Source organism: Euleptes europaea, chromosome 14, assembly GCF_029931775.1.
Source record: "Euleptes europaea isolate rEulEur1 chromosome 14, rEulEur1.hap1, whole genome shotgun sequence".
Lineage (NCBI taxonomy): Eukaryota > Metazoa > Chordata > Lepidosauria > Squamata > Sphaerodactylidae > Euleptes > Euleptes europaea.
The window spans coordinates 36,087,390-36,104,673 of NC_079325.1; the positions used below are offsets into that span (position 1 = coordinate 36,087,390).

Genomic DNA, 17,284 nt, shown 5'->3' on the forward strand with positions numbered 1-17,284 from the left:
AGTCCAGCAGTCTGTTCACACAGTGGCTAACCAGGTGCCTCTAAAGAGCTCCCAAACAAGACGACTGTAGCAGCATCCTGCCTGTGTTTCACAGCACCTAATATAATGGCATGCTCCTCTGATCCTGGAGAGAATAGGTATGCATCATGACTAGTATCCATTTTTACTAGTAGCCATGAATAGCCCTCTCCTCCATGAACATGTCCACTCCCCTCTTAAAGCCTTCCGAGTTGGCAGCCAACACCACATCCTGGGGGAGTTCCACAATTTAGCTATGTGAACTTTTTAAAGCTTCCTTGCATCAGAACTTTTAGCTGGTATTCTAATCTTGTCAATTTCTCCTAGCAGTGCTGAGAAGTCTGTCCTGTTCTGTCTCTCTACCCCCACCCCCACCAAGCTGTGGTCAATCACTACTTACCTTCCTCTTCATCATCCTCTGGCGGAGATGGGATCATGGAGCCCTGGGATCCAGATGGCGGCAAACGGAGTGCTGGACTGGCTGTGGTTTTTCTCCTCTCTCTTTCTGACTCGCTTTCCAAGGATACGACTTCGTAGAGTGTGTCTGTGCTGCTCTTTCTGTCCTTCTGCTTTATCTAAAAAGTACATAATAAACGTTTGGTTTGAAATGTTGTGGGAAAGTTGACAGAAAGCTCCTCTCTCTGCAGCAGGGGAGATTATTCTTGTCCATCACTGAGAGGTATGATGGAAGAAAGGAATTTTGATTGTTCTTCCCATTTTCCAGAGGGGTGGCAGTTCGACTTTCATATAAAGTTTCTGGAAGGATGCACTTAAAACTCATGCGCTGACACTTTGGCCAGATTTCTTGTAACGAGAACATAACTCCTACAGCAAAGTTTTACTTCAAGTCCAGACCTCAGCAGCAAAATCTCTCTCTTCCTTTCAAAAGGACAGGAGACATAAGAGTGAAGATACCACCTGGAACACTGTGCCGAAGAAGCAGACAAACCAAAACACATAGTTTTCATACAAATTAGACCAATATGCACCAATGCATTCCTTTAGCATTACCATTAGAGAATCACTTTATCTAGCGAGGGCAAGAGGCAAGCCAAGACTTTGCTTTGTGGAGGGGAAAGTGTTTGCATTTTTGTTTTATCCTTTGGTTCACTGACTAAGTTCACTGACTAAGCATCCCACAACAACACAGAGGCTGACATGGACCCAGGTGACCAGGATCCACCATAGTCAAATGTGTGAGGTTTCAACCCAAGATAGGAACCTGACTCCTCTCCCAATCAAGGTGGCACTCTGGAGTTCAGCAGGAAGCCGGCCCTGCCTGCTCCAAGGGGAGGGGCATCCCCAATCTAGGCCTGAGGCTATGAAAAGTTTCCGGTGGCAGGCCTGCGCGCAGGCGCAGTCCCAAATGTGGGGCTGCACTGAAGACTGAAAATAAACGGTCATGAATGCTCCATGACATTTAGGCAGCCGAGGCAACAGGGAGGAATGAAAAGAGGAGGGAAGCAGGGGGAAAGGAAGAAAATAGCCTACGAAGGTCTGAGAAGGTTTTTTGTAGAGTCTGAAACTTTTCTGATTGCATCTCCTTAGAAGTTCCTGCCTTACCCGTATCATAACATTTTCCAAGCAGAAATACTTTCAAAATAAACATTACCCGTGGGCTTAACATAATCTGTAAAAGTGTGCAACGTTTCTGCCATGCTCCCCCATGACGATGCTAGTAAGCAGAGATAAGCCACCTGGAACCATTTGCAGTTTGGTTGTTTTTTTTTTCTTTCTTAAATGTGCTTGTATGTTTGTAGAAACCTGCCTCCCTTTGGAGATTATGAGGCAAAGCCTCTTCAACAGAGATTCAAAATGAGAGAAACTGAGCTGCCCGCCAAGTGAACCTGACCCTAGAAAAAGTTGGGTCAGGCTTGAGAACAAATCAAGGGCGAATGAGATAAAAGGGTCACACAATGGATGCAAGGCTAGCAAGACAAAGGAGGCAGGATTAGCTCAGCAAGATAAACTTCCTCAAGTTAACAAGCTTGTGCCTTTCCAGCGGGGAAATATTTATAGCTAACAGAACCAATTGTTTAGCCTCCCACTACATTTTGCCTCTCAAAAACGGAGGAGATGATCTTGGAGACTTCTCCCCTCTTCTGGCATGCCAGGGAGCCTCAAGTGCATAGGAGCCGTCTCCCCTTTGCCTTTGGAATTGCCCATGGGGTTGGGGGCACAGAGAGATGCTGCCCTGTCGCAGCAAAGAGCCAACCTCTGAAGACTCCAAGTTTAAGATAAGCACAGATGAAAAGAGAGAGCGCAGACGACACACATAGCTTCACGCAAGCTCACAAAGCAATGACAGACACCTTATCGCTGCTAGCATATTCTCCTATAATGCTCAAACACCAGCAACAGAAGGCTCCGAAGAAGCATGCTGGGAGACCCAACATTTCTGCACAGGAGGACTCTTTGCAGGCTTCAGTAAAAACATAAGAATTGCCAAGCGTTTTTCAAAAACAGCAGTGCCTCACATAGTGGCCCGCCAACACAAGCTTTTTCTTCGGGGAGAGTGGCTCCACAGACGAAAGCTGGCAAGGATATAAACCTACAAAGCCCCTCGGGGCCAAGTCGCACCACTGGTCAATCTAGCTGAGTATTGGCCACTAAGGTGGGAAGTGCCTCTCCGGAAAAGAAAGGACTTCCTCAGCACCTCCTACCTGAACAAGATGTTGAATCTGGGACCGTCCTCCTAGCAAATAATGTGCCCTGTTGTTGGCCATGGATGCGAGCCTGCAATTATCATGTGGTGATAAGAATCACAAAACCCCTCCCTTGAATATATCAAGCTGTCTTCTACTGCATCAGCCCCTTGGGTCCACCTAGCAAAACTGCCTCCTCTGATTGGCACTGGCTTTCCCAGGTTTCATGCAACAAAAGTTTCCTCAGAGGAAAAGGTAGGGACTGAACCCAGGACTGCCTGCATTGCTGAAATTCTGATCATTCCTCCCGTTTCCCATGTAAAGTATTTGTGCAAGTCTTTGAGAGTCTTTGTTGCAGAGAGGGAGGCTAATTGAATAAAATGGATAAATAGTACAGAATAACCACATTCTATAGAGAGACTGGGGGATGGGAAAGAACCCAGAGCCCAGAATCTGAAGAGTGGAAAAGATATCAGAGGAGGAGGAAGAAACAACAACTGAGAAAAAGAGCAATAGGGAAGAAGAAAGTAGCCAAACCCCAAAGCTTGAAGGCGCAGTGCTTAAATCTACTGCAGCAGCAGGAGCAATACCAAAGGGGGGGGGGGAGGAAAAGAAGGAGGAACAAAATGACTGAGTTAAAAATACTCTCAGTAAATCTGAATGGCCTAAATGCATAATCTAAACCAGGGGTGGGGAAAGTCAGGCCCGGGGGTTGCTTAAGGCCCGCAAAATCATTTGGTCTGGCCCTTTGTGGATCCTGGCAGATCTCTAGCTCAGAAGGATCTAAGACTGGTGATCCACCCCCTCCCGCAGACAGGAATAGCCTCTATTCAAGGCGGATGTGAGTTTGCTTTGCCGAGAAAAAGAACCTTTTTCCCCTTTGCAGAAGAGTCATCAGCTATGGAGCTGCTAGGACCGCCCAAGAAACTGTGTTAACCCTTTCCCACCCGGGCCATGGAGAAACGCATTCCCCCTGTACTACAAGAAGCCTGGGGGTGGAAGTGGCAACAATGGAGAAGTTAAAGGAGGCAGGGGCAGAATGAGCAGGGGGGGGGAGAGTTCTTAGCCTGTGTGTCCTCATTTCATCCCTGCAGGCGGAGGTAACAGTAACTGCATCCCTGTAAATTCGTCCCCGACCATGCAGAGCAGGAACAACTCCGGCGTGCGGCTGGACGGCTACGCCCGGCTGGTGCAACAGACCATCCCGTGCCACCAGGTGGGCGAGTGTGCCACCGGTTGGATGCCTGCCTGCTTGCCCATGCCGGGGGGGGGTCATCTGGGGCAGCTGCCTGCTTGGGGCTTGGTCAGCTAATTTTTAAGTTGATAATTTTGTATGGCCTGTGAATTATGTTATAAATATCCAAATGGCCCTTGGCGGAAAAAAAGGTTTCCCATCCCTGATCTAAAATTTCTAAAAATTTCAATCAATTAAAAAAAATAAAAAATAGATATACTTGGTTTCCAAGAAACCCATACAGAGAAAGAACACGAACATATATTGAATTGTAAGAAATTAGGGAAACTATATGTGGCTTCAGCCCAAGTAAAGGAGAAACTGGGAATGGAGTGGTGAAGAGCTGCGCTGCCCAGAGCGAGTCCAACAGTATCTGTAACTGAAATATGGTTTCTTCATGGTTAGAGGTGCTATAAGATCCAAACCTCTAAATACAGACATAAGACTCCTGTTTGCATGTAGCACATTAAGCCAACTGCAGCTGTTACACCAGCTGTGACCCTTCCTTGAAAGGCATGATCTACCCATACTTACTGATGCGTCAGTCATATGCGTCAGTCATATTCAGGTTGGATGTGTGCAATGAGTTCTATATGAGGCTATCTTTTATTTTATTTTTGTTTTAGACTTATACCCTGCCACTCCCCGGGGTCGCAGGGCTCGGGGTGGCTCATAACATTCAATGGACTATCGATAGAGACAAGGCACAGTTATCAAATCTTAACATAGAATCCATAAAATAGTATCCTAGCTCAAGCATCAGAATAAAACATGGTCATCTGACACCTGACAACCAATATCCCAGACTGCTGTCAAAAACAGGCAGCAATGCTAATAGGTGGTACAATATTGGCCTCGACCGTCCTCAGCCGCATGTCTGGAGGAACAATTCCATCTTACAAGCCCTATGGAATCTAGAAAGATCCCACAGGGCCCGGATGTCATCTGGCAGAGAGTTCTACCAGGTGGGGCCACTATAGAAAAAGCTCTTGCCCTTGTTGAGGACAGTTGAGCCACCTGTGGCCCAGGGACCACCAGCAGACTACATGATGAAGAATGAAGCATTCTAGGGGGGAACATGTTGGGAGAGGCAGCCCCGTAGGTATGAAGGCCCCAAAACCATTTAGGGCAGAGTTGTCAAACATAAGGCCCGGGGGGTCAGATCCGCCCCCTTGACAGCTGTTATCTGGCCCGCAAGCAACCCTTCCCCCGCACTCTGGGCTGGCAAGGCATGGCCCGGCCCAACCAAGTGACATTTATGTCATATTCGGCCCTCATAACAAATTAGTTTGACACTCATGATTTAGGACTTTAAAGGTAAGAACCAGCACCTTGAACTTGCCTCGGGAACCAATAGGCAACCAGTACAGCTACTTAAGTACAGGGTGAATATGGGATGTCCACGATGTATGGGTCAACAGCCTAGCAGCCACATTCTGTATAACCTAAAGTTTCAAAAAAAAAAAAAAAAAGCCTCAAGAGCAACCCTGCATAGAGCGAGTTGCAATAGTCCAACCTGGAGATGACCATGGCATGTATCGCTGTGGCCAGGTCCGACTGAGAAAGAAACAGAGGCCTTTGAAGGGAGTGTGCACACACATTTTTCTTCCCTTGCCAGAGTAGTTAATTTATTTCTTCTTTATGGGGTTGCTCCTTACTTCTGTTACTGACTTTCTGTTGTGTAAACGGCTTCTGAACTAGTTTTAAACTTATTTTTAAAACAATCTTTATAAACTGTTGGGTTAGTGGGGTGTGCGTGTGCATGTGTGGGGGAGATTATTGGTCCTTAAAAGGACTACATTAGTTATTCATAATTTCTTTAAAAAAATTTATGTTGCAAGCCACCTCAAGAATATATTGCTGGAAACTGAAGGCTATAGATGTTTAAAACAAGTTTAAGAAGAAGAAGAGTTGGTTGTTATACCCCACTTTTCTCTACCTTTAAGGAGTCTCAAAGCGGCTTACAATCGCCTCTCCCCACAACAGACACCTTGTGAGGTAGGGGGGATTAGAGAGTATGGACTGGTCCAAGGTTACCCAGCAGGCTTCATGTGTAGGAGTGGGGAAACAAACCCGGTTCTCCAGATTAAGAGTCCACAGCTCTTTTTTATTATTATTATTATTATTTTTAATAACATAAAACAAAACAAAAAGAAAAATACAAAAGAGCACTTACATAATAATTAATGCTACTTATTATAGTAAAAAATTACAAAAGTCATAGTGCCCTGAAAAACCACCACCCACCCTGAGATAGTGTCCCATCACCACATTGGACTTCCGGAGAAGTGTTATGACAGTTTTAAAGAATAAGTATAATAAAATAATTATAAAAAACATTAATCAATTATCTACAACTCATTAACTAAATTAGTAAAATTCATTTTCGCCAGTTTGTCCCAATATGCGACGGCCTTTGACCATGTTTTTTTTAAATCTTCCATACCCTTCCCACGTAAGGACTCTGTTAATTTGGCCATTCGCGTATACATCCATAATTTCTCTCTCCAAGCATTAATTGAAGGTTTATTTACTTGCTTCCAGGTTTTAGCTATTGTGATTCTTGCCGCTGCAAAACTATATTGACATATGACTCTATCACATTTGTCTAATTTATCTTTAGGTATACCCAATAAGCAAAAGGAAGGGTCCATTTTCACTTTGGAGTTAGTCAAATAATTAGTTTCATTTAATATTTTTCTCCAAAGTTTTTTTAATTTTTTTACAAAACCACCATGCATGCATGCATAAATGTTCCTTTATCTTTTCCGCATTTCCAACATAAATCCGAATTGCCTTTTTTCATTTTACTTCTTATAACAGGGGTAATATACCATCTATAAAACATTTTGTGTAAGTTTTCTCTTATTTCATTGGAAATAGTGAATTTATATTCTTTTTTCCACAAATTTTCCCATATTTCCAGGTCAATATTCTATCCTAACTCCTTCATCCATTTCACCATCACTGGTTTAATTCTTTCATGATCTAAATTCATTTCAATTAATAATTTATAAATTCGTCCTATCAATCCTTTATTTCCCTTGTTTAATATAATTTCAAATCTGGATATATTTTCATTAAATCCCTTCAACTTATCCTTATTAAATATATCTTTTAATTTATAATACATAAACCAGTCTTTTATTTTAAGCTCTTCTCTGCTCTTTAACAACCAAATCCCTTCCTTACACTCTATAATCTCTCTGTAAATATCCATATCTAAATTTAGATGCATACCCCTCTTCATAAAAGCTTCTACTGGGTTAATCCAACCCGGAGTCTTATTTTCAAAAAATCCTTTATATTTTCTCCAAATTTGAAATAAACCATATCTAATAATATGAGAATTAAATTCTTTATTCACTTTCTCTTTCTCATACCACAAATATGCATGCCATCCAAAACGTAAATTGAATCCTTCCAATTCTAAAAGTTTTGTGTTCTCTAAGAATATCCAATTCTTTAACCAATTAACGCAAGCTGCTTCATAATACATTCTTAAATTGGGTAACCCCAAACCACTGCTCTTAACCACACCTCCACACTGGCTTTCTTTAAGACAAGCCTTTACGTTGTATATCATCTTGCGCGTGCGTTCCCACCCTCCACCCCAAACTTTAGAAGATTCTGGAGATTACCGTGGAGTGTACAGTAATTCCATTAAGAACTCCCAGACAGGAAGGAGCTCTGACCACTTCAGGGCTGCAGCAAAGCTCAAATGTGCCCCTGCCAATTATCCCAAGGTAGAAGAAAGGAAATCAACACAGCAAAAGAAGCGCCCTTGCACAACCTCAGAACTGTGGACCCAATTCAACTTTTGCCTCTCCCACTTCACACAGGTCCCAGAAAAACTCAAAGGAAAACACAGCCATGCAAGAACTGGAGCACCACCTAGAAATGGGCCTTGTCGGAAGCCAGAGCCCAGTATTACCTGTTTCAGCTTCAGGAAGAAGTTCTCAGTGGAGCTCCGTTTGCTGAAAGGCCAGAAGAGCCTCTCATTGGGAGGGCACACGCGGACTTTGGTCTCCAGCAGGAACCGGACAGGCTCCTGCACCTCGGTGATCACCAGATCTACAGCCGTGGTCATGAACAGCACTTTGTCTAGAGAGAAAGACAAAAACAGGAGACATAAAAAAGTTTCCCCTAGCTGTATGCTCAGTCGCCTTGTTGAATGGAAAACCCTGCCTTTTGCCTAGGACTGAAGGTGATTATATCAGAATACTCAAAGCACTAAGCACTTCAACAGTATTTGAGTTGTGTATTTTACATTTACTTCTTGCCAACAGGAGAGCAGGCATTGCGTTTAGCATAAGAGAGCTAGCAGGAAGACCTGCATTCAGTTCTCCAATTTGGAATAAAGCCTACTGGATGATCTTGAAACACTAACCTTCCTCATAGGACTGTTATGTGAATAAAATTACAGGAGTGGGTGGCACACAGCCATGAACTCCTTGCAAAGAACAGGAGCCAGTGTGGTGTAGTGGTTAGGAGTGGTGGTTAGGAGCAGTGGATTCTAATCTGGTGAACCGGGTTGGTTTCCCCGCTCCTCCATATGAAGCCAGCTGGGTGACCCTGAGCTAGTCACAGTTCTCTTAGAGCTCTTTCAGCCCTACCTACATCACAGGGTGTCTGTTGTGAGGAGGGGAAAGGCAGGTGATGGTAAGCCGGTTTGATTCTTCCTTAAGTGGTAGAGAAAGTCGGCATATTAAAACCAACTCTTCTTCTTCTTCCATCTAGGTTAGTATTGTCTACCTTGACTAGCAGCAGCTCTCCAGGACCTCAGGCTTTGGAACATAGGCAGGACACTGCTGCTGCAGTCGTCTTGTTTGTGGGCTTCCTAGAGGCACCTGGTTGGCCACTGTGTGAACAGACTGCTGGACTTGATGGACCTTGGTCTGATCCAGCCTTTCTTATGTTCTTATGTTCAGGCACAAAAAAGTCTCTCAATACCTACTGAGTTCTTTTTTTAAGCATGCAAAGCATATACTCTGCTGCTGCGCCACAGGCTACTCCCCTATCTCTAACAATAACGTACGTGTCTTATGTCAATCACAAAAACAGGGCATTCACAAACACAGGAAGGGTATCTACACACTTGGAGGTCTTTCTCCAAATATGCAGAAAAAATATGACCCTAAAATTTAACCGAAGAGTGAGGGAGTGTCTTTTTACAGCCTGCTGAGGTCTGAACATGCCCCATGAGGCATTAGAAGGTTGATGGCCTGTTAAAGGAAAACAAGCAGAGAGTGGGGAGTCATTCTGTGATACCCTCTGAAAAGCTTTCATGGAGAAAGAAGGAATCATGGAGGGGGGGGGCTTGGTGAGGAGGGATCTCTACGATGTTCCAACTTTCATCTAGCCTCCCAATTCCTTGTGAGCCAGCAGCTTATAACAATAATTCACACCTTCACTCCTTCCCCTAAGCAGTGGAAAGAAATAAACGTTCTAAGCCACTCTCTGGGTCCCTACTGGTTGTGGCTGGAAAACCCTGGGGACTCCTCACATCCAGCTCCTCAGGCCTCGTTGCCTGCTCCTAATGCTTGCCCACTGTCTGTCCCACATCCTACAATGTCCCATCAACCAACAACTGCTTTCCTTTGGAAAACACCAATTTAGTTCTCAAATACTCCAAAACATACCTCCCGATCACGGACAGAAACACCAAACTCTTAATCACAAACCTTTTGGGGTTTCTTCATTAACCATCTGGAAATGTGGAGACTTTGGGTTCCAGCTCCCAGTGATGACATAAGACTTCCCATCAGAGCTTTTGCCCATAGATTCCTAAAAACAAATGGGGCACATCAAAATAAAGCGGGTACTTTTTAAAGAGTGTTATACCAGTTGGCATGATAAGACTGTGGAGACGCAAGTTCAAATCCCCATCTAGCTATGAAACTGACTGGGTAACCTCGGGCCAGTCACATTATCTCCGCTTAACCTACCCTACCTCACAGGGTTGCTGTGAGAATAAAATACGAGGGGAGAACCATGGGATGGATCCAGACTAAACTGGCGATTTCCGCTGATTCCTTCCTGCTTGCAGACCCCCTTCTTGACATTCGTCAGGGTCCCTATCCCCCAGGAGCAGCATTTCGTGGCGATTACTGGAAAACAGAATCCTGCTTCAACCCCATGTGTGCCACCCTGAGCTCCTTGGGAGAAGACCAGGACAATTAAAAAAAAAAATTCACGTCATTATATTTACTTCATTTCTCCCCAATGAGGATTCAAAGTGGCTTACAATGTTCTCCCCTTCTCCATTTTATCCTGAGAGAGGTTGAGTGTGTGTGACTGGGCCAGGGTCATCCAACAGTCTTCCCTGGCAGAGTGGAGATTTGAACCTGGGTCTCCCAAATCCAAGTCTGATGTCCTAACCATTAACCAGGCTGGCTCTGCATACATTGTTGCAGAATGAATTTTAATGTGTCAGGAACAGCACGTACGTATTTTACCAGCAGGGACACATGAGAAACTCACAGGGGAAGGGAAATTCTACACCTGCACTGCCCCCCACTTCCTCCTCTCCTGCCACCTCCCCTTCTCCCCTCCTGAACCATCCAGTCGCAGCAGAAGGAATGTTCTGCACGCTTTCTGCTCCAAGCTTCTTGCAGTTGCACTGGCCTACTGATCAGAGGAGGGGGGTCCTGTGACATGCTTGCCCCTCTATCCCCCTCCCATCAGAAGGCTGGCAGAAACTCCAAGCAGAAAAGTGTGTCCTCTAAGCCACCCTGCTGTCCAGCTCATTGGGGATTGCGGGCCTCGAACATGTTTGCCCCCTTCTCTCCCTCTTCCACTCCCTCCTTGTCCTTCCCCCCACCATGCTGCCATCACCTACTCTTCTCCACTTCATTCATACTACTCCCACCACCTCCTTCCCCACCACCACCCTGCCATTGCTTTCTCACCTCAGCAGATTTTTTAACAAAAAATCCTCACTGTAATATGATCACGATTCCACAAGATCTCAGTCGGCGGTCTGTTTGAGTTGTGAGGTCTGCACAAACAGACACCACATCTCTGCTTCTAGGTGCTTTTTAAAAAATTAAGGCTTCAAGTTTTTTCTACAAAACAAAGGACTGGCAGAAAAACAACAACCCTTACCTCCACATGGACCCTCTGTGGAGATTTTTTAATCCTCACTCTGGGGCCACAACCAGAATTAGATATGAAGATTTTGCTTCAATGATCCAATTAACAAAAGTAGTCCTTACCAGGTCCAACAAGTGCATATCGCCACTTTGCACATCCTTCCCAGGACTAAGGAGGAGGCCGAAACATCTGTAAAACAAGTAAGTGGAATTCTGTTAAGCATTTCCACATCCAACATTATCCTTCCAGATCAAGATCAAAAAGGACTGCAAGGCAGAAGACACAGGCACAACAAATGGAAACCAGTTTCTAGCCTTTTTAATCCGCCAACCAAAGAACCATAAGTACTACAGTTCTAGAAACTCCTGGAATACAGTTAGAAGGCAAACAAACAAGCAACCCTACTGAAGATCTTGGTCTAGCCCTGGAGTACACAACTGAAACAATTGAGTGGAGCAAACAGGGTTTAATTTTTTTTAAAAAAATATTTCTTTAAAAAAATACATAAAAGAATAAGGGGGGGACGACACAAAATCCAGCAACTAAATAAAATTTCCCTTCCCCTTATTCTATTGGGGTTCTTTAATTCGGGGATCCTGTCCATCCCTCCCAGGGCTGACGGCTGCCCTGTGCACTACCAATTAGGCCCCAGCTGAATTTTAGATTTAGGAATTATGGTTTTAATGCAAACTTTTGTATGTAATGTAGCATTGCCTGTTTTATTTAACTGATGTTTTAATGATGTGAACTGCTCTGAGCCAGGCTTTGGCTGAGATACAGTGGTATATAAATCCAAAGAATAAATAAATACATAAATAAAAAGAAAAAAGGATACTGGCTGGAGTTAAGAAGGCCACTATGTCACAGGGCACCGCTTCATTATGGACACATGAAGCTGCCTTATACTGAATCAGACCCTTGGTCCATCAAAGTCAGTACTGTCTACTCAGACCAGCAGCGGCTCTCCAGGGTCTCAGGCTGAGGTCTTTCACATCACCTACTTGCCTAGTCCCTTTAACTGGAGATGCCAGGGATTGACCCTGGGACCTTCTGCATGCCTAGATGTTCTACCACTGAGCCACAGCCCCTCCCCTAACTAATGGTTATGGGGATGTGTGTCAAAACTCCACCTTTCAGCAGTTCTTTGGACTCAAAGGGGGCATTCAGACCTCCCCCCAACAGGATATTCTCCATTGCATCACATGGGCTTGCAAACGGGGAATCTTCCCATGTGTGTGGGTGGCGGGGGTCTGACCGCAGCTGACAAACAGTGATCTGCATGCTGCAAGTTGTTGTGTTCCTGGAAAGCAGTGAGACATGGGAATATATCAGAATTCTGCCTATTGATGTTCTGATCTCTTTCTCCCCTACACCCTCCCGCTCAGTCCTCGCAGTGATGAAATAGTGTTTCTGGAGTAGGAAACGCCTCAGGATACATCAAGAGATTGTGCGAGGGGGTCCAGCTACAGGCCATACAACACTGCCTTGTTGGACTACATGCAGCCACAGGCTGTATGCTGTGCACCCCTGGTCTAGCCAGTTACAAACCGGAAAGCAGGGAATCTGTGTACGGCACCTTTGGTTACATAATGGGGTGCAGGACGTAAACACAACAACAAATAAAAAAAGATCAGGATTTCCTAAGAAATACCTATCGGCATGGGCAGGCAGAAAAATTTCCATGGTGCTTTGGGGAAAACCATGACATAACGCTGATTTTCAAAACTGGCAAAGGACAGGCTAAAGTCTTCAGTAAAAAAAAGGTAAAGGTCCCCTGTGCAAGCACCGGGTCAGACTTTGTTTATGGGGTGGTTTGCCAGTCTTCTTCCCTTTACCCCCAGCAAGCTGGGTACTCATTTTACCGACCTCGGAAGGATGGAAGGCTGAGCCAACCTTGAGCCGGCTACCGGAAACCCACTTCTGTCGGGATTGAACTCAGATCGTGAGCAGAGCTTGGACTGCAGTCCTGCAACTTACCACTCTGCGCCACGGGGCTCTTCTTCAGAACCTGCCCCATAAAACCCAATGCACTACATTGGGGGGGGGGGGGATTGACAGTCCTTGGTAGTACTTCAGGTCGCTGCACTTTCAAGGACCCTGCCTTACCTTTCAATGGCCAGTTCTTTGTTGGTAGTCTGCTGCACATAGATAACAATCTTCTTGTCAATTCCTTGGCGCAGTTTAAAGCATTGCCTGTCCTTGTCTTTGGGAACGGCACTGTCGTATAACAGGAGGGGAAAACATTCAGAGCCATTTATCTGCAGTTGTTCGAACATGAAGAACACATACAACCTTCTCTCTTTGCCTCTTTAGTCCATACAATTCTGAATCCTAATTTAATCAACTCGAGAGCCATAAGTGGCTGAGAGCCCAGTGTAGGGATATTTAAAATAAATGATAAATTGTTTGGGAGCTGCTTGAACTCCGTTTTAATGCTCTCTGGAAAGTTGCAGTGTCTCATTACTGAATGAAGCTACCTTTTACTCAGTTAGAGCATTGGTCCATCTAGTTCAAAGCAGAGCACTGGCTAGCAGCAGTTATCCATGGTCTCAAGCAGAGAAAGATCCCCCCCCAAAATGTCAAATTTATAACAGTGAAATAACAATGAAAACTCTGAACACAGTGAGATTGCTTGTCATCATGAACAAAAGGTAGCCTGATGTGTCACTGTCAGGGCTCAGCCCAAAAACCTATGAAGCCCAGAGGCAATTTATTACATTTAGGATACTTTTTTTAAAAAGTACCTGTGCAGCCATATATACGCCTCAAAAAATACACAAAATAAATGTCTTCTACAGGCTTTTGCTGCAAATGCTTTGCAAATGCAAACACAACCAGAGTTTGTTTCATACTTTTCTTCTACACCTGCCCACCCAGCATCAGTTCAAGGACACGGTAAATACAAACAGACTGCACTCAGACAATTCACCGAGTCCTCATGTTTACCGGGTACAGTTTAGATGCAGAACAAGATTCAAACAGCAGAATTATTAGCAGGAAGTTTCTGCTGATGAAAGTACTGGCTCAGCAAACAACCACACTTCAATCAATGCTTATCAGACAACACTTAACAGACTGGGGGAGCTAAATTAAAGAGCTAAATTCACAATGTGCTGCAAATCAAGAGCTTCCAGTCAACACCTACTTGCCAGGAAGGGCAACTTTGGGTCACCTAGGGGAAATTTCTGATCACCAGTGACAACCCAGGCTTCTTGTAAAGGACAATCTTGGGCAGAAACAGGGGAGTTTGGCACCACTACAATTCAAACATCAAAAATTCAAAGCACACTTTAGGGTGGGTTAACAGGCAGGGATCAATTTATTGAGCCTAAAAGTGTTTCTGCTGTCCAGAAACAGAGAACAACAAAGTTACTTAAAAAAAAAGTTCATTAAATAATTTTTAGAAACCTGCCTTGACAAATTCCAGAACAGAAAACACTGCTCTAGCTGTGGCCAGCTGCCAGCACAGTCTGCAGTTCTCAGAGCATTTGGCAAGCACACCACTCTGTGATAAAGGCAACTCAGTAATTAAGAGAATACTATAAATGCTTGGGGGGGATGGACTGAGGGGGAATCAGAATCCATGCCTGGATGTCACAGTGCCATGTCTATGGAGAGCAGACCCAAGAACTTACTGCATTCTGGAACCAGATGGCAACGCACAACAGTTAAAAGTGGGACAGTGCCATCTGCTGAACAGAAAATTGGGTTCCTGCCTGGGTGGCTGGGTTCAAGGGTCAGGTCACTATATTAGCCTCAATTTCCTTATCTGTAAAATGGGAACAATAATGAAACGGGAAGCAGCCTTATAATGAATCAGATGATCTGTCCATCTAACCCAGAGGCTCTCCAGAGGCCCAAACTGGGGTCTTTCCCAGCCCTGCTGCCAGCAATCCCTTAAATGGAGGAAATTTTGGAAACTGAACCGGGGCCTTTCTGCCTATAAAGCAGATGCACTACCTGCTGTGCCACAGTCCCTGGCTTGGACCTCCCCATAAGGCTTATGAGGATAAACACTGAGCGGACACCCTCAGAAGCAGAATTTGGGCAAGTCACCTGTAATATAAGACGAAAGATGCACTCAACGCTGATAATAATGGGATGGGCCTTTCAAGCAACAATGCCACGGCATCCAATCTCTTTTAGTAAAGAAACAACGTCGTGACTTTCAAGGAACTACCTGTTTTGTTTACACTGGGCTGCCATTGTTCAGTTTGACACAAGAGGGCACCACTGCACTAAGACAGGAAAACCCACAAAGGGAAACCCAGAAAATAAAGACCGTCCCTGGGCAAAAGGTACAAAGAATGCAATTTTTTCATTTCCTGGGCTAAGACTCAGAAGCCTGCGGCCTCAAAGCAACAGAGACCCTGTAGGCACAAGACACAAATATCTACTGCATGTATCCAACAAATACATTCTTTTACCCAAAAGCAAAACCATCACTTTTTTTTTAATTGCGCCTTTCCTCCAAGGAGCTCCGGGAAGCTTACATGGTTCTCCTCTCCTCCACTGTATCCTCACAACAATCCTCTGACGCAGGTTAGGCTGAGAGCGCACAAACGGCTTGAGGTCACCCTGGGAGCTTCATGGCCAGCGGAGGCCTGAAACCAAGACTCTCCAGTGCCAACCTCTCATCGCTACAATACACTGGGATCTCGCTCTTGTACATTTAACAAAAATGAACCAATTTTTATTTTAAACCACAAGGTACCCGGTGAGATAACTTGAAGCCTTTGCTTGGCACAACAGACTGAACTTAGCAAGCAAGAAGTTTCACAAATGGCCACTGGAGGCCAGTTTGCATCAGGCAGGTGAAAAGGTCTGAACAATAAAATAGTTCACCGGGTGCACAGCTGCGATTTTCAAGCTGCTGTTCTCTGCTGGCAACCAGACAATTCCAGTCCTCTGAGTATATTTCTATTTTGTTAGTAATTTACGTATGCTCCCTATACTTGGTCCTTTGTCTCCAAGGGCCTGCTGCTAAGATAGCTTCTTTCTTTCAGAGCCCTGGCGCCCATTTCCAAGGAATCCAGTCCAAACGACAGTAAGAAACATCACACGTAACAAATAAAAGCCACGTTCAGACAATAAAACCCAGAACAAAAATACCACAGTAAGTCCTAAAAATGATTTGAGAAGATGTGCTTTATGCAGGCTTTGGAAAATTAAAAGTTCCAGCCACAGAAAACAGGGGGTGGGGAGGAAATAGGAAACAATACCTGAAATAGCCTTTCCCGTCATCTTCCTTTATTTCCAGAGAGACAGTGAAAGTGAAAATGTCACTGTCTGGTGTCTGTGGGGCTACAGGGGCTGTAAGTGGAGTCTGTTTGGCAGAGCGGCGGAAGGCAGTGGCAAAACTGTACAGGATTCTACTCACCTGCAGACAGACAGAAAGACAGAGATTAACAGACAGATACAAGGCAACTGAAACTGTGGTTGTGTGTGCATGGGGAGGGAGAGGAAACAGCCTCAGCAGTGCTCAGCAGATACAATCAACAATGCTTGCCCCATTCATGTTTTGTGACGCGGTGGCAAGATCCTGCAGCTTCAGGATGGCAGCTCCAAGGAACAGGGAGTTGCCCTCCGTTATATCACCTTCCTCTGGGACTTCCCCCCCCCTAGAAAAAACCCTTCCAGCTTCTGCTCTTTGGGTACCGCTAGGAAGTTTGTTAATGCCTTCCCCATACAGAATGATTTTTGTACTGGCTGTCTAATGCTGGTTTTTTAGAAATCTGGTTATTTTATGATTGGCATCCGTTTTCAGGGTTTACTTCATTTTTCCATTTTATCATTTTGAATTGCCGTTTAACTTTTCATTTGTAAGGTGCTGAGAGAAGCTATGAGTAGACCAAGACAAGTAATGAATAGGAAACACACGAAATAGAAGTGTCAACAATCCCTATCCTCCGTAAGTTTGCTCTCTTGGAAGACGAGCATAACCAGTTCCCTCAAGCTTCTGGTACTTTAGCACTTTCATTATGCCCCCCCCCAACCCCCATCTTGTCTAGTCAGAACCTTACTAGGAACTTGGTGCTCCAAACTGAACAGAGCACCGAAGTCTGCCAGAAGCTGTGGCTGTTTCTGGTCCCAAATAGCAATTTGCACCCTGTCACTTCAGTAAATTACTTTGCCTCCCAGGACAGAATCCCTTAAATCCGTCTCAGCAATGCTGCTTGTTTAACTGATGGAAAGCAGAAGCCCCTGATCACTGCCACAGCTTAATAAGCTTAACACAGAAAAAACAAAGGAAAATAGGTATTCCACTGCCAATATTGGCACTCAGAAGAAG

The 17,284-nt window shown here is 44.7% G+C and overlaps 1 protein-coding gene across 2 annotated transcripts in view; it reads right to left on the bottom strand.

The window, feature by feature from the left end:
- RABGAP1 (RAB GTPase activating protein 1) overlaps nucleotides 1–17,284 on the bottom strand; it is a 90,716-nt gene that overhangs the window by 58,377 nt on the left and 15,055 nt on the right. For both annotated transcript variants that reach the window (XM_056860046.1, XM_056860047.1), the window contains exons 6-11: nucleotides 16,215–16,372; nucleotides 13,099–13,209; nucleotides 11,115–11,181; nucleotides 9,582–9,684; nucleotides 7,832–8,001; nucleotides 419–593 (exon numbers count right to left, since the gene is read on the bottom strand). In XM_056860046.1, coding sequence (XP_056716024.1) covers nucleotides 419–593; nucleotides 7,832–8,001; nucleotides 9,582–9,684; nucleotides 11,115–11,181; nucleotides 13,099–13,209; nucleotides 16,215–16,372 — 784 coding nt within the window. The remainder of the gene's footprint in view (nucleotides 1–418; nucleotides 594–7,831; nucleotides 8,002–9,581; nucleotides 9,685–11,114; nucleotides 11,182–13,098; nucleotides 13,210–16,214; nucleotides 16,373–17,284) is intronic.